This window comes from Micrasema longulum, unplaced genomic scaffold (assembly GCF_059751315.1).
Source record: "Micrasema longulum isolate JH-2025_06_02 unplaced genomic scaffold, ASM5975131v1 h1tg001650l, whole genome shotgun sequence".
Classification (NCBI taxonomy): domain Eukaryota; kingdom Metazoa; phylum Arthropoda; class Insecta; order Trichoptera; family Brachycentridae; genus Micrasema; species Micrasema longulum.
In genome coordinates, this window is record NW_028278829.1 from 370,287 (window position 1) to 394,169 (window position 23,883).

The 23,883-nt window shown below is 31.2% G+C and overlaps 1 protein-coding gene across 1 annotated transcript in view; it reads left to right on the forward strand.

The window, feature by feature from the left end:
- The window catches only part of LOC148274430 (opioid-binding protein/cell adhesion molecule-like), a 143,218-nt gene that overhangs the window by 57,914 nt on the left and 61,421 nt on the right, over window positions 1-23,883 (forward strand). The window contains exon 3 of the mRNA XM_088237127.1: window positions 12,909-13,119. Coding sequence (XP_088093253.1) covers window positions 12,909-13,119 — 211 coding nt within the window. The remainder of the gene's footprint in view (window positions 1-12,908; window positions 13,120-23,883) is intronic.

The window sequence follows — 23,883 nt, forward strand, 5'->3', positions numbered from 1 at the left end:
TAACAATTTGGGACATAAAATACATATAATTGTGTCTATATGAAGTTGTGTATTTTATGCATTAAATAAAAATAAAAAAAACGATGTGCTGATTTAAATTTTTTAACGTCATATATCGCGATTTTAGTTTAATTGAAATCTACTAGTTTCATTGCCCCTTTTCTGTGAGTTTGAAAAATTATATGAAAGGCCTTTGTCGGATATTGACATTCTTCCTCATGTTTGTGTTTGCAATATGATCATGAAATAGAATGACAGTATCCTTGAAATATTGCGTTGTCAAATCACCGTATAAAAAAATATTTTATATCGACTTTTCCAGGAATAGAACCAAAAACATTAAAGCGATCACGCCAATTGGTACACCACGATATTTCTGGATTTTTACCTGGGAATAGCCAATTTTAAATGACTTGTCCTAAATTCTGGTTTCATAGCACACAAATAACTAAATTTTTCACCCCCCTGGACACAGGCAAAAAAAATTCTAAATTCTCGTCTCTAAAATATTCTCCACTCTATTGTTACATGTTATTCATTTTATGTATGACTAGAAATTCACCCTCGTAATGGCATCGCGTAGATCACAGGTTCCCAAAGTGAGCGCATCTGCCCCCCTGGGGGCGCTAAAAGGGACAAAAGGGGAGTGCTGATCTTGGGGGAAGTAGGGGGAATCGTGTACAAAAAGGGGGCAATGAAATAATAATATATTAACATTTTAAAAATGAAAAGTATTTATTGATGTCCGAGATGAGATCCAAATTTTCTAGTAAGCGCGCTAAATTATCGAATCTTTTTTTAAAAAACAAAAATTTTGATCCGACAAAAACGGAAAAAATTCTAATGTATGAAGCCTATGTAAAAGTTGAAATGTGTTATATGCAACTACTTATGGGGAACAGGATATCAAAATAACATAAACAGACTACAAAGACAACAAAATAAAATATTATAGTTAGTATATGACCTTCCCTATCTAACAGCACCTAGAGAACTTTTTAAACACACTAAACAATTAAATATAACTGAACTTTTTCAACTAAAATAATTAAAATTTATCCATAAATTAGCCACTAATGTAATTGTAGATGAAGAACTAAAACTTGTAAAAAATTGTAGTAAACATGGACATAATACGAGAATATCAGAAAAATATCATATACAACTTTCTAAAATAAGACAAGGACAGGAAGACTAAAGTTCACCATCTTTTTTCATGACAACAGAACGTCGATTTTGTTTATTTTTGTTAGACATAAAAGGTGCAAAATGCAGTTATCTTTTTTGCATAGCATAAGGAAGGCATATTTAAGACAGTAATAGGAAAACAATGTTCAAACACTTATTTATCGAAATTCCCTGTCACCGAATATCCTCACAATTTATTCAATCCGAAACACAAAAATAATAATTAATATGTACATCTCATCATTATCATCATAATTGCCTTTCCGCGCCTAAGGGTGGATAGGGCACTGCATTGGTACACTTATCGAAGCGTATCTTAATCATTTTTGCTACATGAAGGTAAGATGATTAGTTTTACGCTTCAAGTTTAGTTCAGGGACTATGAAATATTCTAGTGTGAAAACACAATTTTAAATAAATATTTCATATCAACCATGTCAGAAATCGAACCCGAGACCTCCTGCACGGTAAGTAGACGCGCTGACCATTACATTACGTGACTAACATACCTAATGAGGAAGCTCAGTGTCTTTCTTTTATTTTTTTTTATTTTTTAACTGAATATTAAATTAAGCCATTTTTTATTATTATTTTTGTAAATCGTATTATCAGCGCTGATTTTTAAAAGTTTTGTATTTCAGAAATAACTCCACGAGTGACGTCAGAGGTTGTTCTTTGACAGTTATTCCGATTGATTCGCTTACGGTGATCAAACCGGATATCCTTCAAAGCTCTCATATCATTGGATGGTTCATATAAACCAGTGACGTCTTTCAAAGAAGTGAGTTTTTGTTTTAAAAAAATTAGTTCATTTGTACATTTTTAAAAAATTTTACCCCACAATTTAATGCTCTATTTTTTATCGCGCGCAAGAAAACATTTTTGTGTCCAATTTCCCGTAGGGCTGAAGTTTCTCATTTTAACTAAATTATTAATTGTTTTTAATTAAAAGAAATATTAGCGTTCTTATTATTTACACAAATATTTCAATTTTTATTATTAAGTCTTCTTTGTATATTCGCACGCGTAAAAAAATTAAATATGTTGTTAAGTGTCCTCGGCACGAGTGACTCAGTCAGGACACATTATTTTTATTATTTGTAATTGTTTTTAATGTAAAAAAATAAAATAATAATAATAAGCGCAAGCAAGTAAAAGCTGTCTGCTTTTAGTAAGTAATAAAAATTATTATAAATATAATCTAGACAATCTTATTCAATTATAACATCCTAGAGTTGAATATAAATAAAATCAAGGCATTTTTTAGTATTACGTAAATTTTGAAGAAAATATATAGGGGGCCTTGAGTAATTATTCCTCTAAAAATGGGGCAGTAGGTTATATAAGTTTAAGAGCCAGTGGTGTAGATTGATACTCTGAAAAACGTTAAGCTGTATATTGTGAACAGAGACATGTTCTGATAGTAAAGTTTGTGTGCCGAAGGCAGAATTCATTAATTTAATTATGTATAGACAATCATCTTTATATATAGACGACATTAATGTACACAAATTATTCAAATAATTAAATACGGTATAATAAATGAATATAATCCACAACTAAATCATTCGGTAATTGATAGATCAATTTAATGTAGATATATCAATTCTTTAACAATATTTGTTTTAGATACGTCAAAATATTTTGGTACAAATGCTGGATTTTAAAGTTCATTAAAATTACAAACGTAAAAAAAGATATGCTAATATTTTTAAGAAGGGAATATCAAAATCATGATGACCTAATAAAAAATTAAACCGGCAACATTTTTAGTATTTTTAATTTAATTTTATTCAGAAATCATCGAGTCATCATACATAATAAGTAGTAATAACAAAGATTGTCTTATATTTATAAAAATAACAATTAAGTTTTCATTAGTTTAGTTACAGATGATAACATTTAATGCGACAAAAACTAAATAAACATATTACAACAGAGATGAAAAACATTGAGGATAAGGTAATATAGAAGTCTAGGTATCTACAGGGCTTATGACTTGTCTTTGACTGGTTTGTGTGGCCAATTTACACACTGTGTAACATTCACTATTCTGCCCATATTTTAATATCTATATTCCTTCAATTCATTCATCTGTTTATGTTTGTGAAGTTAAAGAGGTGAAACCGTTATTTATGCGGGTGAGATTCGTCTAATCGAGTTATTTCACCTACATACTAGGCAACGCCTGAAAAATTTATTTTTTCGCGCAAATGGTTCTGGGTTCGATTCCCGGTAAGAACACAAAACAAACAAGACCTTTCTCAAGCCTCCGTTTAAGAGCAATATCAAGCAATTTAAGAGCGTATAATTTATTAATGGACGCTGCGTTGGTTTGGACATGTAGAGCGAATGGATAGCAAAAGGACGGCTAAAGGGATACACGATGTTAATGTAGATGAATGCAGGCAACGAGGAAGACCGCGAAAGACATGGCACGAGCAAGTGCATTAAATACTTGAAGATAGACATGTCAAGAGTAAGAATTAATCTAGAGGAAGCGAGGTCTGTATGCAAAGACAAAGTGATGTAACATTCTATTCTTTCTGCCTACCCCTACGGAGAAACCGCGTGAGAGTTTGTTTGTTTTGTTTTTGTTTGTTCTAAAACCTAGAGTTTAATAAAGTATTTGAAAACGTCCATCTTGTTTAAAATTATAGAACCTATATTATCAGAGGCCCATTGATCTGTGGTATTTACTTATTCTGTGAATGTAATTGAAGCTGTGGTAGGTGATGAATTATATTTAGTTCTTAAGATGTTATGAACTATCTTAATAAATAATTAAATAAAACGACATAAAATCTCTTCCTCGGCACTGGACACCACAGTTATCTTTAATGTGCACATAATCTTTAATTTAAAAAAGTAATACATTAATTTTAAAAGAACAAATAAATAAACAAATAATTAATTATTAAGCATTGAATTATATATTGACGGATACTAACAAAACCGCAAATCCAACACTATGGATATTAATGTATTATTAGGCATAGACTTAACGCTGTGTTCTATATTCGGGTACCTCGTAATAATTAGACTCTATTGTCCCTTTGTAATCCATAGATTTGACCCGAGACAACACAGATAATTTGGGTTTTAATAATGATAATATTAATTGTTATTTATTACTCAGGCGTTCAGCATAACGTATATCCAATAGGCCCAATGCACACGTTTCATCCAAATCCACAAGACATGGTAAATAAGGGTGGTTTTACATTTATTTAGTATTTGAATTGATGTAAAATTATATAAGAAATCCTTACATATTTTACTTTCTACAATCTGTTAAGTATCTTTTGATAATGACGGCCACATGGTGAAGTTGCTGAGACGCTTGATTCTCGCACGACGGGTTCCTGGTTCGGTATCTAGTGAGGACACAAAAATTAAATGTGATTTTTCTCATGCCTGGGTATTCTGTGCTGTAATTCACCACTATAATCGACCTCCTGACCTATTACGGTGCAAATAAATATATGCAACAAGACGGTCGCCTTAGTGGAGACGAGAGATGTCAACTTATAGATAGCGGTGTCGTTATCTAGCGCCCGTAATCACTCATTTTATCAACTGATTAACTAATTTTATAACCATATTTTTGGAAAAAACTAAGACGTACTGCGATCGAAAATGAACAACCTAAAGAAAATAAGCATTATAAGAAGGTATATTTTGAAAACAAGGTATCTTCCAATGTCGAAAGTTATCATTTGGAGGAGAGTAAGGTGTTTAAGAATTATGTTACAGGCTGTACATTTCAAAATTTAGTGCTTATAGAATAAATTTAATTATTTTATTCAATCAATAAAACAGTTTTTATTTCGAATGGTACAAATCATGTTGGCACTTTTTTCCGACACACCGTTTCCAAACTGTTGGTACCGCCATGAAGGCTATTTTGCAAATGACACATTGATGACACAAAATTTGGAAATACAATAAATAGGAAACCATCGGTTTGTATAGATAACTAGATAACATCCCGACCGTTAGAATACGGCACCGCTTTTTTAGGAATCTAAAGCTAAACACGCATATTTAATTTACTTATTAGATACTGTTCATCTCAGAGAGATATTTTTTCTTTTTTTTATTTCCCCTTGTTCAACTTTGTAAAGTTACTGTCTTTAATATTTGAATCTGATTTGTCATTGCCTTGTTTTTGAATTTTGCATGGTATAGTTCATTCCAGTCGATCTTGTATTATGTTAATGTCTACTTCCGTTTTTGTCATTTTTAATTATGTATATACATGTATAAATTCATTGATTGTTAGTTTTTTTTTATTGGTTTTAGGGTCTCTTATTGGTAAAGTTAAGGAAAATTCAATTGTTTTACCAGTCCATATGCTTCCACTGTTAGAACTAAATAAAATAAATTTTATGAAATGGCGGTACTTTGGTAAATAAATATTATACTAGTTGAACCCGGCAATACTTTGCTATTGCTAGTTTTAATGCATGGCTATAGTGGCGAGCATTTTGCAACACGTGCACGGTGCCGGCGCGTGACACTGCGAGCGTTTCAAGGTCTGACTTCGCAGTTTGCCGGGAAGTCAAACCAATTTTTTGAATTTTTTTTTTTAAAAGAAATATTTGCGTTCTTATGATTTACCCAAATATTTAATTTTGAGGGCCATTTTCAACGAGTTGTAAATAACTCACTATTAGAAAATGGAATCAAGTTGGGGTAGAGTGGGATTTGAACCACGGACCTTTAGTCTGTGGGTCCGAGACACTAGCCACAGGACCACAACCCGACTAATTTAATATTGACGAGCGTTACATGACGTTTTGTGATGCTTGTGTAAATTTGCACATAAACAAAGTCAACCGTTGGAAACTGAACTTGTATAAAAAATAAATAGCTATCTGGTCATGCAAGGAATAAAAAATAATCTCCCTGAAATCAGCTAAAGTTTCTTGTGGATTTTCTGATTTAAGGATGTTCCTGATTGGCCCCCTACGAGTGTAGAATATTCTTTCTGATCCCAACACTCAAAAATAAAATAAAGGTTTTTTTCTGAAAATATAAAGACCCATTTATATGAAATATAAGCCCTTTACATAAGCACAGTAAATAAATAATGCAGTCCAATCAAAAAAATCAAAACAAAAAAAACTTTTTTTCAAACTGGTTTGACTTCCTTGCAAACCACATGAAAAATCGCGCGCGGCGCCTTATCCACGCCACTGAGGCTAAGAACTTACATAGCTTAAGAACACAATTTTATTTATTTACATACATAAGGTTATTGTACATTATTTGAGACAATAAGTCCCAACTCCAAGGGACTAAAAGTCCCGTGTTGAGATGGGACGAGCAATTATATGACACAGACACATGAGTATATCACTACAAATTTAGGATTAGAAACATAAAAAATAATTATAAAATTTATTTTAAAAAACATATACAAGTGTATGGCACATCAATATGGTCAACATTAAACTTCCGGATTTGGAAAATTATCAAGGAGTTTCCCACTCAAATCCCTCCAACTAAGGAAAATCCAGTCCTTAACTCCTTTATTGAAAGTATTTTTTGTCCTTGAGAGTTTAATACGTTCTTTCAAAATATTGAACACTCTCGGTGCGATAAATGAGAGATGTCTCTGAGCAAAAGTCGTACGGGTTTTGGCTATGCCATAATCATGCTCTAATTAAATAATTCATATCGATTATTGTAGAGGTAATCCTTTAACTACACGGTAGATGGTTTCCTATAAAATACCTGGTCATATGAGACTTGAAGCCAATAAATAAAGGGGGCCTGAGTTTCAAAAAAATTCACAACAAATATTTTTTCGAGTAAATAAATAAAAAGTATTTTTTTTTTTATTTTTTAAATAATGACATACTAATTTTCTTCCTCATCGCTGCTCGATACAACTAGACGTAAAAGTTTTTTAGTACAATAATAATATCATCATTGCTATCTGATTTTTTTATCATTTGTGCTTTCCGCTATCTTTGAAAATCTGTGATTTCGGTTAACTTGCTGTTCCTTAATAAGTCGTCGTAGATTTTTTGTTACGGAAAAGGGTGATTTTTCAGCTCTCCTTTGAATTATTGGCATCTTCCTCTTACCAGCAAACGGTCCTTTATTTAAAATAAATATTCTTATTTTTTGCTAGGCTTCCTGAAATTAAAGTAATTTTTTTTATTTTACTATCTACATTTCGTTCACCCTTAAAATCAATTTGAATGCCTCAACCCATTTGAAACCCGTTTGCTGAAGCAAACCTGCTTCGCCCATTTTATATTCCAATAATAAATATTGAACATCCTCAATGCTCACAATGTCTAAACTAATATTGAGCACGACGAAATTTAGGAAAATCAGTATTACCAAACTTTTCAAAATTTAGTGTAAAAGTAAGAATGTAAATAAATGTAATAATTTTTTTATTTATTTATGACAAAATACAAGGTTTTTAAACTTTACATATTACATATTTTATTTGTACGAAATATTCCCAATCAGCAAAAGTGCTGGTATGAGGGGATATTATATTATATAATAACACAATAGTTTAAATAAAAAAATGATAAAATAACATCACATATCACTCGTCACACGGGCTGTAAGAACAGTTTTATTTAGGAGTTTTTTAAGTACGTACATGTTTAGTATATTTTTTAGATCATTAGAAAGTGAATTGTAAAAATTTATTGATGTATACAAAAAACTGTTTTTTTTTTTTCTGATGGTCCTAGGTTGTTCGCAAGTTAAATTATTTGATGCTCTTGTATTTATTTTATGTTTGTTGTAGTTAAAATTAAATTTAATATTTGTCTTTATTTTATTCTTTTTCATATTAAATATCTTTTTTTTTTGTGTAGATCAATTCCTCCAGATTGAGCATTTTTGTTATTCTATGTAAATATGTGGTCCTAGTATATTCAATAAAATTAAATGTTACTTTAAGTGTTTTATTTATTGTTCTTTGTATTGATTCTTGCATCTGTTTACTACATTGTGACCATATTATTAATCCATATACAAAGTGCGGAAGTATAAAAGCATTGTATATCATTAATAATTGTCAAAATAACAGCAGCATCTACTGGTTTTAATTCAAATCACTCTCTAAACTTAACCTTAGAAACAGACTGGTTTGTTGGATCATTAATAATAGTAAAAAATCTTAAGTACCTACGTAATAACTATTCCTGTACAAAATGTTGTTACAATTAATTGCTTTCGACTTTTAGCAATTACTTATGATAGCCTTGAATATTAATTTAGACCTCTAGCATTTTTTCGACGATTTAAATAGAAAAATGAATGACTTTAAACCTTTCCAAGATAACATTGATTTTTTTACAAAAAAACACGAGTAAATCTGTCCCGTACTTTTTTAGTTTTTCACTGTAAAACAAACCGACAATATTTATTGAGCGGCTACTTTCGGATAAAAATCCTACCAAAGAAAATCGAGAGGAGATTAGTCGGTCTCATGGTGTACTTGTTAGTGTTTTTTTCTGGCATTAAATAAATTTAAAATAAATATTATTCTACAATAATTATGAACCCACCCTTAGTTATTTTATCGTGCCGTGTAGATTTTCACCTTTATATGAAATGGGTCCAAAGATTAATGGGTAGAAAGATTAAAGGGTCCAAATATGAAATGGATATTTAAAAACAGGGGTGTTTACTTGGAGGACAAAGTAACAACATTTAGTTAGAATTATAAGATACTTCTAAATGGGATAATAAACTTCATACAAGTAGACAAATAAAGCAAAGAGTAGGTGTTGGGATCCTTTACTAACCCTTTTTCTGATTGAAGGAGTATTATTTTTAAAATTCTCAATACATTCTGTGGGGTTCATAGACCACAACCGATGACACACACGTGCTAAAACATTTCACGTGAAATATAGCAACGACCAATAAAGCGGGGTCATCGTTTTATATAGAATCCAATGCAATAAATTATGGAAATCTAACAGTATTGCACAGAAAGACGACAGCATATTTCTGCAGGACATTAACACCGTCCCAACCGTCGAAATTGGAACAACAAAGGCACAAGGTCTATTCATTTTAATTTAATTAATTAATTAGTTGTTTTGTTTTATGTGTGTAACTTTTGATCTATATTTATATTATTTTAGTACAACATTCTGACAAACTCTTCTTTTGACCAGTCTGTTTTTTTGATTGGCTGGAAGATATTACTTTTAGCAATAAATCTGCCATAGTTCTTATTCTTTGAACTTGAAGTAGAAAAAGGAAAAAAAGACAAAACGTCTCTTCTCTGTTGTTTTGGTTTTATTTTATTTATTTATTTATGATTTAATACTTCACAAAAATATATTACAAAATTGAATAAACAATATATTTCTCACTGGGAAAACTCGTGCCGAGGAAGACATTTTACACTTTTATTTTAGTGTGATATGTATATATTTTTTACATAATGCATTGTTTCAGATTTTTTACACAGATAAACAGAAAACTCACATCAGGTACATAATGTTATAAAATACTTTCAAATTGTAGTTTATAACATTAACACCCTTTTTTGTACCTAGCTGCTTTAAACCTTTAACTGCATTTCTTTAGCTTATTTAAAAAAAAAATTAAAAAATACACACATATATATATACATTTTTAATTTTTTTTTTTCAAAGTCTATAAAATACTCTCTATAAATTTTCAATTTTAAATTCACGTTAATACCATTCATTGCATTGTCCACGCCCCTAATACGTCACGATTTGTTTTAATTTCGAACTTGTGACCGTTTAAATTAAAATTGAAAAATACAATATTTTTTTGTAAACCCATTTTACAAGTTTCAATCGATTCTCGTCGTTTGTGATATTGTTTTATTGATGAGGAAATATTATTAGTCCTGCGCTTCAGAAAACTGAACAAAAATTTAAAAATTTAACAACCTGCTATTGGGTCAAATTCAATCCTTGTCTACAAACATTTGGATAATTTCAATAAAACCAACTAGTCTTGGTAGAAATAATGGAAAAATGTGGTCAGGCATTGCCTAGTACGTAGGTGAAATAACTCAATCAGATGAATCTGTTCCGCATCAATAGAAGTTTCAGCTCCTAAACTTGATTAAAGTTAACAGCCTACCACATACCGCACACCGCATCTGAAGACATAAGTCTCCTTGGCGGTGCCCACATGCACAGAAAATTTGCTCGTTGTCAAACGAGAAAAGCTGCCCGAACGAGCTCTCTGACATCTGGTAGCCTTAGCATCTTTGTGCTTAAAGGAAGTAATTCAGAAGTACATAATATGTACTTCATTGGATTGAGAAGAGAGGGAAGTGAATTCTTCACTGACTGGGATTAAATTGATTGGACATGGTCAATTCGCCGAAATGATTACAAAACTTTTTAAAAGCCTTGAAATTATTTTTAGAAGCCACCAGATCTGTATATCCGACAGAATCTATAACAGGGCCACGGATAGTAGCGAAAAGCTACTTAAGCTATTAAAGTTAACAGAAATAAGTACTTATTGAAGAACCACGGATGTTCAAACGTAGGCAGAATGGTGAATGTTACACAGTGTGTTATGAGGCCACTAAAACCAGCCAATGGCAGGCCATCGGTTCTGTAAATTCCTCAACTTACATATTTCATATTCTTAAACGTTTTCCATATCTGTTGTAGTATGGTATGTTGTATAACATTAAATTTAATACTATTTTTACACCATTACCACGTTTTGAATATGGACCAATATTTCGCATAACAATAGGGTGGTCGCACAAATTATTGACAAGATTAGGTGAGTAAGGTTCAGGGTTAGGCTAAATAAGATTAAGGATACCCTAAGTAAATATCAATTACATTATTCCAAAATATTTGTGCCGATTCTCCTAGATATAATTTTATTTAGTTGAAGAGTTTATAGGAATAACGAATAAAATTATGTGTTTTTTTTTTTTTTTTTTTAATTACATAAAATATTTTATATACAAAGGTAATTTAAGAGTTATTCTAAATAGGGAAAACTATTCTTAGAAGGACTGTAAAGTGTTCAATTTTTTTCTTTTCAATCTTTATATTTAGGATAATATATATTGTATATTAAAGTAACATAAAATCACTTTGTTTTATGTACCACTTATATTTTTTTTATATTTTAACAACCAACTAGTTTCGGCTATACTATCCCTTCTTCAGGGTTAATTACAAACTAACATAACAAATATAAATTTTTCACAGTGAAGGTAGAGTGGGCGTGGCAACGGGGGTAGAGAAGAGAGGGGGTATGTGGTATGTAATATATAAACTTATATGTGTTATGTGTTATGCTAGATTGTAATTAACCCTGGAGAAGGCATAGTATTACCGAAACTAGTTGGTTGTCAAATAATTAAAAAAATATGAGTGGTACACAAAAACAAAGTGATTTTATTTTATTTTAATAATAATGTTCCACAAAGTAAGTGCTTCAAACATCAAAAAAATAATATTTATGGCGCCATTTTTGTGAAAATCACCTCAAGGGCGCTGTGCAATTAGCCTCCCAACAAACCTTGTAGCTACGAAGAGCATAGGCGGTTGGGATTCTAGTTCACTATTTCCATTGGGGTTAAATTTTTATAATGACATAAGAGTAAGATTACAACACGTCTTGCAGCTACATAGCGCACGGACATTTAGAAATATAACTTGCAGATGGTGTAAATACACTGCATTAAAAAAAAGGTGTTTTTAGTTTATAAATAATCGTTTACTAATAGAATCTATATACCATGTCCTACAGCTACAGAGTGCATGGGCGGCTAAAAATATAAACCTCATTTACAATTGAAGTTCAATTTTGATATAATATAAAAGCTTACATCACAAATACAATTTCACATGTTATTCAATTTTTTGTATTTCTTCTTTCTTTATTTTCTTCAGCCAGATTTCGATTTTTATTTTCAAATATAAAATGTATTGTATCATTTATGCGTACAATCCAAGAGATCTCGCGTTTGATTCTCGACATTGTTGCTATAAATAATTTATTTAAAAGGGTTATTTATTTTTACACTAAAATATTTCATAGTCTCTGGACTGGTAGCTGAAGCGTTACACTGATTATATTACAAATTTCGATAATTTTGAAAAAGTCCTTCGAACCGTTGATGTATAAATAAACAAATTTCTCAAAGAGTTTTTTATATTTTTTTTTTATTCGAATTTTTTTGTTTTTTTTTACAATAAACATGATAATAAAACAGAGTATTAAAAAAATAAAGCATAATTACAATGAAGTACATATTAATAGAAAACGAAAAATCCCACAAAGGCATGGCCTGTTCGTGGGTATACAAGAGAATGTTAAAGAATTTTTGCTCCTAAAGTAAATAATGGACAGTTATAATAATTTTGTATAACATGAGAAAGAAAGAATAAAGTATTCTGTAAAAGATACTTGGTTTTATTTTTTTATGGTTATTAAAAAAGGAAATAAAAAATATTTGTAAAAAACACAAAAATATTCCTTATTATTAAAGGGCAACAAAATAAATCATAGAAAAAAAGAGTTCATATCTTTAGTTTGAATCCAGGATAGTGCATGTTTTTTAAAAGAAGGAAAATTTTGAAAGTTTGGAATCAATAAAATATTATCGCCATGTTAAATGTATTATTCGCCCCCTAAGTTCTAAATATATTGTTTTGAAAAAGTTTATTTCCTTATCTTCATGAATTGGGCTTCTTTGTCTTCAGATTTCCTGGGTCCGAAAACACGGGGACGGTCTGGTGCTGCTATCAGCAGGCAGGCTGACGCTAGCCAGCGACGGAAGATGGAGCCTACAGGCGTCCCCAGGGGATTGGAGAATGGTGCTCCGTCCTGTAGCAGCAAGAGATCAGGGCTCCTATGAGTGCCAGGTCTCGACACATCCGCCCATGGTTAGAAGAGTACAGCTTTATGTTTTAGGTGAGTGAACATAATATGTACACTACGCCAATAACGTGTAACAAAAAAGACGCATCATAAGTGCAAAGTTGATGGCATTTCAATTTGTAGGTAACAGGGAGAACAGAAAATTGAATGTGATTTTTTTCAATCCTGGATGTTTTGTGCAGTAATTAAACCCTGTAATAAGAAACTCTAGCCCTTCAGAAAATTGAAGACAAAAATGTTTTTTTTTCGCGCGGTAAAAATTAAACCATTTAATTTTACAGCAAAGTTTTTAAAAATGTATGAAAAAAATAATTTTTAAAATTCCAATAAAAACAAATTACTTTGAATGACGTCACTTGTTCAAATGAATTAACTAGTGATAAAAGAGCTGAGAAAGATATCCGGTTTACTTACCGTCGATGGACCCATCGGCAGAACTGAACGAGAATAAGCTGAAGAGAACCTTTGACGTAACATGCGGAGTAATTTCAGAAATCCAAACCTTTAAAAAATCATAGCGCTGATAAAACGAGATATAATAATTTTAAAAAACCAAACATTGTCTTAGTTTAAAACCCATTGAACTTTATTATTGAACATTCTTTAAAAAAACATGAATAATTGTTACATTTTTTTTTGAATAAATTGAAATACAAAAAATCAAAAAGTGATGATAATTCAGAAAATGTTTGTGTTGTGAAGGGCTATTCTGATTTGATAATTCCGTCATAATTATAATTCGCTTGTAATAACTAATGCAGGTACTATCTGTGGTCCTAAGTAGCACTAGGTACGGGAAAGAGTAAAAAAAATATATATATATATTTATGAAGCGCCTCCAAAAGTTCACCATCGTGTGTCGTTGACATGAAGACAATACAATATATATATTTCAATATATATATATATATATATATACATATAAATTTTTCACGCGCATAAGTCTAACATACATGAAATGTAAATAAACCACGGGTATATACTAAACATAACATTTAAAAATACTACACAAAGAAATAAAATATAGAACATTGTTTGGAAATATAGTTGGTATAGAAAAATATAAAGAAGTTGTAAGAGAGAATTTTATGTAAAGAAATACTCAAAACTAAACCAGCTCAAAACACCAAATTTCTGAGTTTTGAGAGTAAGTGCTTGAGAAGAATATGAGGTATAAGGTGGTTCGATTTTGTAACTAACATTAAAGTCGGAGAACGGACGCAGCAGCCTCCTGTTACAAGCGTCTCAAAGATGCGGCGGTGGACCCGGCTCGGACACGTGCTGCGCATGCCACAGGAAAACCTGAACCCAAGTTGCCTCTTCTTCAAACCTGTGGGCTCACGTAGTCCTGGAAGGCCGTCGATGACGATTTTTCGACTTTATTCGGCGGAACTAAGGGGCGCTGGATTGACGTGGGAAGATACAAAAATGCTGGCTGGTGATAGGGTCTGTTGGAGGCAACTGGTGATGTCCACATGCTCCACTTAGGAGCGGATGAGGAAATGAAGAATAAAGAAGAAAGAAATACAGTTTAAACAGAATTTTAACTTATAACTTATAATAGAACATACACATTGATTTCTTTAAATAACAAGACTCACACTAAAGCGTCGATGTTGTTATCATATTGGTTCACTAGTACATGCATCCGTACTACTAGTGAATTCGCGATGTAATAATTGGTCGATGATGAACCGTAATGGAAAAAGGTATTACATTGGGTAACTCAACCCGGCACTCGCACACTAATAAAATTAATGAGTTTACAACAATCGAACATTGTTGTTTTTATTTTAAACGAAAAAGCAGGTCATTTAACTTTTGCCTGCTTTCTAATGTTTATATATTTAAATAAGTATATTTAATTTAAATATTTAATAAATTATAAAAACGCCTTAAATTACGTGACAATATTGTCTTGTACCAGCTTCGTGAACGGCCTCGACCGCACGGGACAGAACGCTAGGACGATGCGAAAATCCGGCCGCAGTTCACACGTGAGCGCTGTGAAAATGAATACATCATCATCGTCATTCCATATCCGATGGAGCATATGGTCCACGAAGATCCTCCAGGCATCTCTATCGGCTGTCAGCTCCAGTGCATCTTACCGAGTCAGGTCCGCGTCTCGTGGTTCTGACATAAACTGCCGACGAACAGTCAGCAGTGGACGTCCAGGACGTCGAGAACCTGAAGCCTTGTAAAGTAGAAAATTAATACATGACGACATTTACTACGACCAAATTCACACAAAATATTACTTTTTTCATTTTTGTTATTGGAAAGAACTACCTAAATAATAAAAATGATTTGTGTTTTCCTCCATTTTCAGCAGAAAAATGAGCGGAAGCGACATGTTCATGTCGAGCAAATCGCTTTTGTTACAATGTCCTGTTCGTGCGTGTCACGAGGACAGTGCTGTGCGCGCGGTGGTAGGGTTGTTATTGTTCCGGTGGTGAAGTCTTTGAACCGTTTTTTGTCCTAAAAATTGTTATTTACAAGTGGACGTTGGCCGAGTCCTGGGACAAAACAATATAGTATTGTTCTCATGTAAACGATCTTTAAATCGCCCATTTTGCAAGAAAGCAAAAACAAACTAATAATTGTATCACTGAATGTATATTGACATCATTATTGCAGAGTATTTTTTGTGGTATTTGCTCATTAGACTGAAAAATTAGAAGAATTTCAAATTTCATATTTACTGCAGTTCTTCTTTACATAATCACTACTGTTTTTCTAGACATTTTATAACGTGACTCATTAAAAATAAAACTGAAATTTGTTGTTTTTTTTAAAAAAGAGAAAAAAATATGTTTTAACAACTGGGGTATAATTGAATAGAGATTATACTTCATAGAACGCTGATTCAATATTATGTTCCGGAAAATGAGCATCTTTGGGAGAACATTGACGTGTAAAACGCGTAGTAAAGTAAAAAAGAATGTTTATGCCAGTTTACTGTGAATTCTAAACTGTATGTCGCGACGTTTTACGCTGCTTCACGTTTGCTCGGAACTTATTTATTTACTTATTTAATCGTCTTTTAGGCTTTTACATGTTTTACATACATATATACAAATAAAGACAGACATGTGTTTTAGAAAGAAGTAGCAAAAAATATATAAATGATTTTTAGAAGAAAAAGAAAAATATCAAAAATATCATCTTTACATATTAGTATAAAAGTGGAAAGAACAGAAATGCATTTTTAAATATGAAGACAGAAATGCATTTTACACAAAGAAAGGAGCAAAAATAAAAATGAATGGAACACATAACAACAATGTTTGAGTATGTCCAAATGCTTGCAGACTGGTTGGATTGTAACACAACACGGCAGCTTAGTACTGTGTCCAGTGTATACATAATACATCAATGGTTTAAACTGCATTAAAACTCAGAACAGCCAAATTTAGACTTTGGCAGTGTACTGGGGCTGCGATATGTGATATATACTGGTGTATATTAAGGAGCGGAGTATTTTCCAAATTATTTTTTGATATTTTATTAAATAACCCATTCAGAAAAACATTTCCCGTTTCGTCATGAATTTTAAACAGAATTGTATTCGACACGTACCACTTTTTCAGTAAAAATAAGATGAAAACATGAACGTGAAATGCCATTACTGAAACTTTACTGCTAGGGTTGAAGGACCGCGGTTCAAATTACCTTTCCCGACATTTTGTTTTCCTGACACATCGCGCCGCCATTTTGATTGTATTCTGATATAAATATCGATAAATCGCCCCTTGCGATTTATGAACTGCTGATAAATACTGGGTAAATAAATTATTTATAATATTTTTGGGATTTCTAAACGTTTGTATATCATTTATTATATAAATAAAAGACAAGTGATACTTTAATCCACAAATTTGGAATATCCAGTGACCGGTTTCATCGCTTTCGCGACATCTTCGAGACTGGTATCTTAAAGTATCACTCGTCTTTTATTTATATAATAAATTACAATGAACTTCCATCAAGAATTTTCACTAACAAACTTAAATGTTTGTATTTCGATTATCATAATAATTATCAGTAATGCATTGGCACTCGGTCTCCGTGGTGTAGTGGTTAAGACAATTGACTCCTACACGAAAGGTAACGGATTCGATTCCCGGTGAAAAAACAGAAATTTAAATTTGATTTTTCTTAAGCCTTGGTATTCTGTGCTGTAATTCGCCACTATGGTTGGGCTTCCTGGTCTGTTGTGGTGCAAAAAAAAAGAAAAATGCAAGCCGTGTCTCTGGATAATTTTTTCATATACATTTATTTTGGTTCACAAACAATAAACGATACATCCGACATTTGTATAATAATCCAAATTCGTAGAATAACGAACATATTCCCGCATTTTCTCCCTGGATTACAGGAGCGAACCGTGTATAAAACCGATTATGCGCAGCTTACCATTATATTTGACTAACCATCATAATGTTTTACTGTAATTTTATTCTTAAAAAAAAAAAAAAAAACTATTTATTTAAAATTATTTCCACCGTTTGTATCTTTATCCTAATATAAATATAAATAAAGCGCGCCCAGCGCCTGCGTTGCTTCGTTTTTATAAAAAATAATTGCAATGATTTTGATTGTTTTTTTCTTTCACAATGCAATCTGTTTTATAACATATATTAATTAAATCATCATTATACTCTACAAACCCTGAGGTGCAGATAAACAAATGGTGGTGATAAAGTTAAGATTTTGAAAAAAGTTTGACGCTGAAATAATCCTGCCGAATCTTTAAATATGTTTGATTTGCATACTTAATCGGAAAGTCGGATAAAGCTGTGATTTTATCAGAATAATGGCGACGCTTTAATTTAAAGATACCGATCCTAATCTCTTTTAATTACTTTGGGATGGGGGTCCGAATGAATTAGTTTTAAATACTTCACGCCCAAGCGATTCGATCTGATAAATGTTTGCGAGTCCCGCCATACTTCTATACTGAAGAAAGCGAAGAGTTGAAATTTTAAGTTGATTTCAATATACCTTTCATTAAATTTAAACTAAATTTTCTTTAAAACTGTTTCAAACTTTTTTTAAACATATGGAAGGAGAAATAAGATTGAATTATTTGGTTTATTTATTTTTATTTATTTCAACAAAAGAAAAATAAATAAATAATAAATAGATAACAAATAAATAATGAATAATAAGTAATAAATATATAATAAATAAATAAATAACTTATAACTTATATATAATAAATAAATAAAAAATAAGTCATAAAATAAATAAAAAATACATAAATAACAAATAAACAATAAATTATTCATAAATAAATAATGAAATTGATTCCCCCAATCTACTTGAAAGACTTTCATGCCGTGTGCCATTTAGACCGAAAAGACAAAATCTTCTGTTTTACACAGACAAAGTATCAAAAAAATATTTGAAACAATCTGCAACACCTAGAATAATCGAGAAATATAACAATAGATTTACTGAGGCTGATATTTTTTTATGATAATGTGTGTAAATTTCTTTAACATTATTTTAATTTTTATATTTTTCATTTTATATTAATTTGAGTGTGTATGAGTATCCTTCACCAATATACAAAGACATTGTCAATATTTCTGTATATACTGTTTGTTTACCCAATAAAATAAATAAATAAAATTGAATAAGTACATTGGTATTATAATAACAATTTGTTAATGACGATATTTTGAGTTTGTCAAAATGTTTGTAAACAAAAGTTTTTGAGATGAACCAATGATAAAGAACATTTAAAAAAAGGAAATAGAGTATTTACGGGGCTAACGACCTCTAATTCTGATGAAATATGGATTTCAATTCAAGGCAAAACGGTAAATGTCACACAGTGCGCAAAGTGATTTCACTCTAAATTTTCCAATATTAACATATTACCACTAATTCATACTTTTTTATGCCCCAATGTCCAAAATGTGTAGATTCGTCAATTCGTCACACAACTTTCGAAATTTTTTAGGATAGATCTTTCGGCTTTTCTTAAATCTCTTCGCCACTAAAAAACTGTGGGATGAAGATGAATTAGCATGGTTTAGCTCAAAGTCTAATATGTTTCTAAATATATTGTATACTACTACTACTACCATCACGCCATTTCCCGTAGGGGTAGGCAGAGAAAATGGACCGCCACTCACGTCTGGCATACATTTCTGGCTTCTTCCACATTCATACATCTTGTCACACATGGCCTTCGGTTCCTTCGGTGCTTTTGACATGACCAGACTAAAGGTTTTGGTTTATTTGATCATGCCACGTCTTCATTTGTCGTCCTCGTCTCACGTTACCGTTCATTTTCAGCATGTATACTTGTTTTACCATTATTTTGTCATCCATTAATTCCTCATGACCAAACCATCTCAAAGACCCTTTCTTAATCTTATCAATTATACCTGACTCAGATTTACACTCTCACTTGATTTAATAATTCTTTAAATTTTTTAAAACTCTGTCATACATTAATTTCCCATATATTCGTCTAAGAGATTATTTTTTATCAGCAATTACTGTGTTTAGTGCGCTGTTTATCTTTTTGCCTGCATTTACTCTCCTTTCAACATCCTTTTCTAATCTTTCATCTCTTGAAAACATACTTCTCAGATACACAAATTCTTCTGCTTGTTCAGTTTTTTTTTTCAGTGCTGCAGAGCAGCGTTTATTTTATAATTAAAAAATACATATTATAATTTGTTACCCACTAAGTCTAAAGACTTTTCGGTGGGACACATTTTTTTTATGACAGGTTTATATTACATTTATTTTATTTATATTTTACAGATTTATTTATAAACATGCACTATAAAGTATCTAGAAGATATTTCTTCAGTTCATTTTTTTTATTTGAAGATTTTTCATGTAAATGATGGTTTGTGAGAGATCATTGAACAATCTCGAAGTAATTTGTAATTCGGGGAACAGACAGGGAGCCCTCAGTTTTAAATCTAGTGTTGTGAGTGTGGAAAACTCTTTTTTATATTCTGGATCGACAATGTGATCTACAATCAATTTGTAGTCACAAAGTTGTTTTACCGGCAGAACATTACAAAATTTAAAATATACACCTTCGCCTATATGTTTTGCCTCACGGATTATGCTATCCGGTATAATCCCCCTCAACAGTCTCACCTTAATATCATAAATTTTATCCAGATGAGACCGGAAGGTGAGACCCCAGACACGCACTCTGTAAGATATAATGGATTCAATGAGCGAAGTATATATGTATCTTAACGTTTTGAAAGGTAGTATGCTTTTAATTTCATAAATCACCTACCTTAATCTGTCGCAGATTCCATCAATATGAACACCCCAGCTAAATTTAGAATCAATAATTAATCCTAAATATTTATGATTATTTACAATATCTATAATAGGACAATTACATTTATCTGATTCTATATTTAAATTTGAATGAAGGCAAAAATTTATATGAGCTTGTATTTCTATTTCAAATTCACATTTAGTAATATATGGTGAGGATACATGAACAATTTTAGGTTTTTTAGAATTTATTACTAAACCGAAGTCATGCGCCCATTTAATGAGATTTGAAAAATCTTCTTGAAGCATTTTTTGGACAGTTTTTATATTTGAATGGCTTATTACAAGAATTGTTGTTCAAGACATTCGTTGTTTACATTTATTATGCAGTCAGTAACCTCACTTTCCCTTTCAACCATCACTTTTGACTAACTTTCTTTCATCACCAATTCACTCTCTAGGCATACATTATATATTCTAGAGACTATTTGTTACAGATCCTCCTTGTTACTTACTAAAAGAACTGCATTATCAGGGTACAACAAGCAGCTTACGGAAAAATTATCCGATTTAGCTTCAATACCCATACATTCTATCTCTTGCATTAAGTTGTCCTTGTATAGATCAAACAACCATGGTGACATTACGCATCCCTGTTTCACGCCTTTTGAGATTACAAATCAAGATGTGAATCTCCCATTAACTCTTACACACGCTGAACTCTCCTCATAGAGAGGTGATACTGCACGTATAAGTTTTTTGTTCACTCCATACTTTTCCAACACGCTCCACAATTTCATATATTTTCATAAATTTCGTATATTGTGTACCATTATTTTATTGCCTTTGTTTATCTTTGTTACATAAATTTATGTTATTTTTATTAAGTTGCTTGTATGTTCGTAAATGTTTCTTTATGTAACAGTTAAAATTGGTTTAGGCCGTATGTATAAAAAATAAATCAATATTACAACGGAAATGGAATGGAGTATATAAGTTTGCGTTTACGGGGCTGGGCTTATGAACTAACATTGCCTACCTTATGTGGTCAGATTTAAGTGAAATAATTTAGTCAGATAAATCTCACCCTAATTAATAAACGTGTTAACGAAAAGGCATACTGTAAATGAAAAACGAACTTCATTCAGTTTTGTGATTTGGAAATATTAGAGAAAGGATAGGAACATGGAATGTATACTTACCTTTAATATGATCTGAATTTTCTTCAATTTCTGGCACTGGATGACAAAATGAATTATAAAATGAAACAATGTTTTCCACGACGCGCGACGATTCTAACCACTTTTTTAACCGATTTTATGTGAAGTTAAAAATGTTGTATGGTTTTTGTTCTAAATCCGAATCTTCTAATTTTGAATTTCTTCTATCTTGATGTTTGGTAGGTACCTTAAAGATGGGTCAAAGGAAGGATGGGAATGATATGTAATTAGCCAGGAATAGTATCTATAAATGCTGTTATTTACTTAACAAAACGTTTCAGCTCAAAAACTTCACTAAAGTACGAGCAACTTCTAACTCTTTTTTATTTTAATTCTCTGATAAAACGCCGCGTTGTTTTCGATATAAAATTTCTGCATAAAATATCAAACTAAAAAGCTTCCTAAATAAAATACAAATAAATGCAGGATTGAGAACACTCAGACATCGGGAAATATTTAAACTGCCTTTGTTTTCAAATAGTGCTACATACCACACATCCATGGCCTACATGTGTCGGGAATATAATATATACTGCCGAAACAATAAGATTGACTTTTTTCATGATACTCTCTCAGCTTTTGCGAATAATCTCTTAGGAATAAATCTTATTCAATAAGTACACACGTACAATGTATTTTTTATTGCATTGTATCCTGTATAAAAAATATATGTATTGTAACTTAATTTATAAATCTATTTTGTGTAATTCTATAATTGAAGATATATATGCATGTTAAATTGTATCGACGAATGCTTTCAAATTGTATGTTTCTAGTATGTATCTTTGTTGAATTACCTAATAAAATAAAATAAATAAATAAAAGTGAACAGATAGATGAAAAAATATCGTTTATTGGACACAGACAAAATTGTGAATGTCGCAATGTGTTTAAAGTGGTTAACTTAAACCGGCAAATAACACGCTATACGCCCTTAAAATGTTTAACCCTTCATATTTCCGAACAAAAATATTTCTTAAATATTTTTATAGCAAGGTCATAAACCATTTTTATCCCGTAATTCTTCCGGAGGGTTTTAATCTCACTTTCGAACACAAACAATAATGTCGTTTTAAATATTAACCAGTACGAGACTCTGAAAACACATGATATGGAAAGTAAATAATTTCGCGGGGGAAAATGTGCTTTCGTGGGGGGATATTTGCGTTGTCAAGCGGAACACATGGGAGGGAAATCCCTCAAACGTCAGCGAATCTCGTCACACCATCACACCATCACACGAAAACATCAATCATACCAAATATTAGCGGTTTTACCTCGAACTGAGTCATTTCTGTTGACGATATCGAATTTCTTGTTTTTTCGACGGTGGCTTTTATTGCGATGAAAGATTTTTGCGGTTCCATCATCCTTGTATATACCTAGTTTTGAAATACGTGTCTAATCGTTTCAAATAAAAACGTACTGTAAGCTATTTAGCTGAATGTTTCGGTACGCAAGAAAAAAGCCACTTTCATACCACCAGGAATAAAAGCAAATGAAAAATTCCGTTGACGAAACAATAAATTATACAAAGAAGACCCGTATGCATGGCAGTCAAAATTGATAATAAACTACTCAAAATAATTACATCTTCATGAGTGGTAAAAGTGTTTCTAATGAATAAATGTTTTAATGGTACAAATAAATATTTGGAAGATGCAATTGTTGTTTGGTTATTTTATAAGATTTCAATTGTAATTTAGTTAAAATGGAAAGCGCAAGAAGTGGTCTTTTTTGTGTTTCATTTTTTTTGTTTTCATTTGCACTTTTCGTATTTTTTATATTCAAAGAAGGTATCGGTTTATAAAACATTTTCAATACATTTTTTAAAAAAAGACAATAAAGTGGCCTACTAAGTCGACATGTGTTTACACAGTGCAATTAATTAACTATAAATTACTAAGAAAATAATATATTTTTCAATTTAAATTTAACCAATCTACTCACTCCAAGACATTATTGAATAATCTTGAAATAATGCAATTTATAAATAAATTTAATTAAATTATTTTAACATATATGTTTAAAGAGTTTACTCTGGTTAAGTAAGTGTCCAACTATTATGTTCTGTTTTCTGTGTTTGAAATAATAAATCGTTCCATACCAATATTGAAAGACGTATTAGAAATCCCTAAACAACTTAGTTATTAATAAATAACAAACTAAACAAAAGATTGGTCAATTATTAGATTATTATAATGTACTAGCTTTTACCCGCGACTTTGCTCACGTGGTATAAGGGAAAAATTATTTAAGTGATTAATTACTTGTATCGTTTATCAATAACAGTTTTCGTTTATAA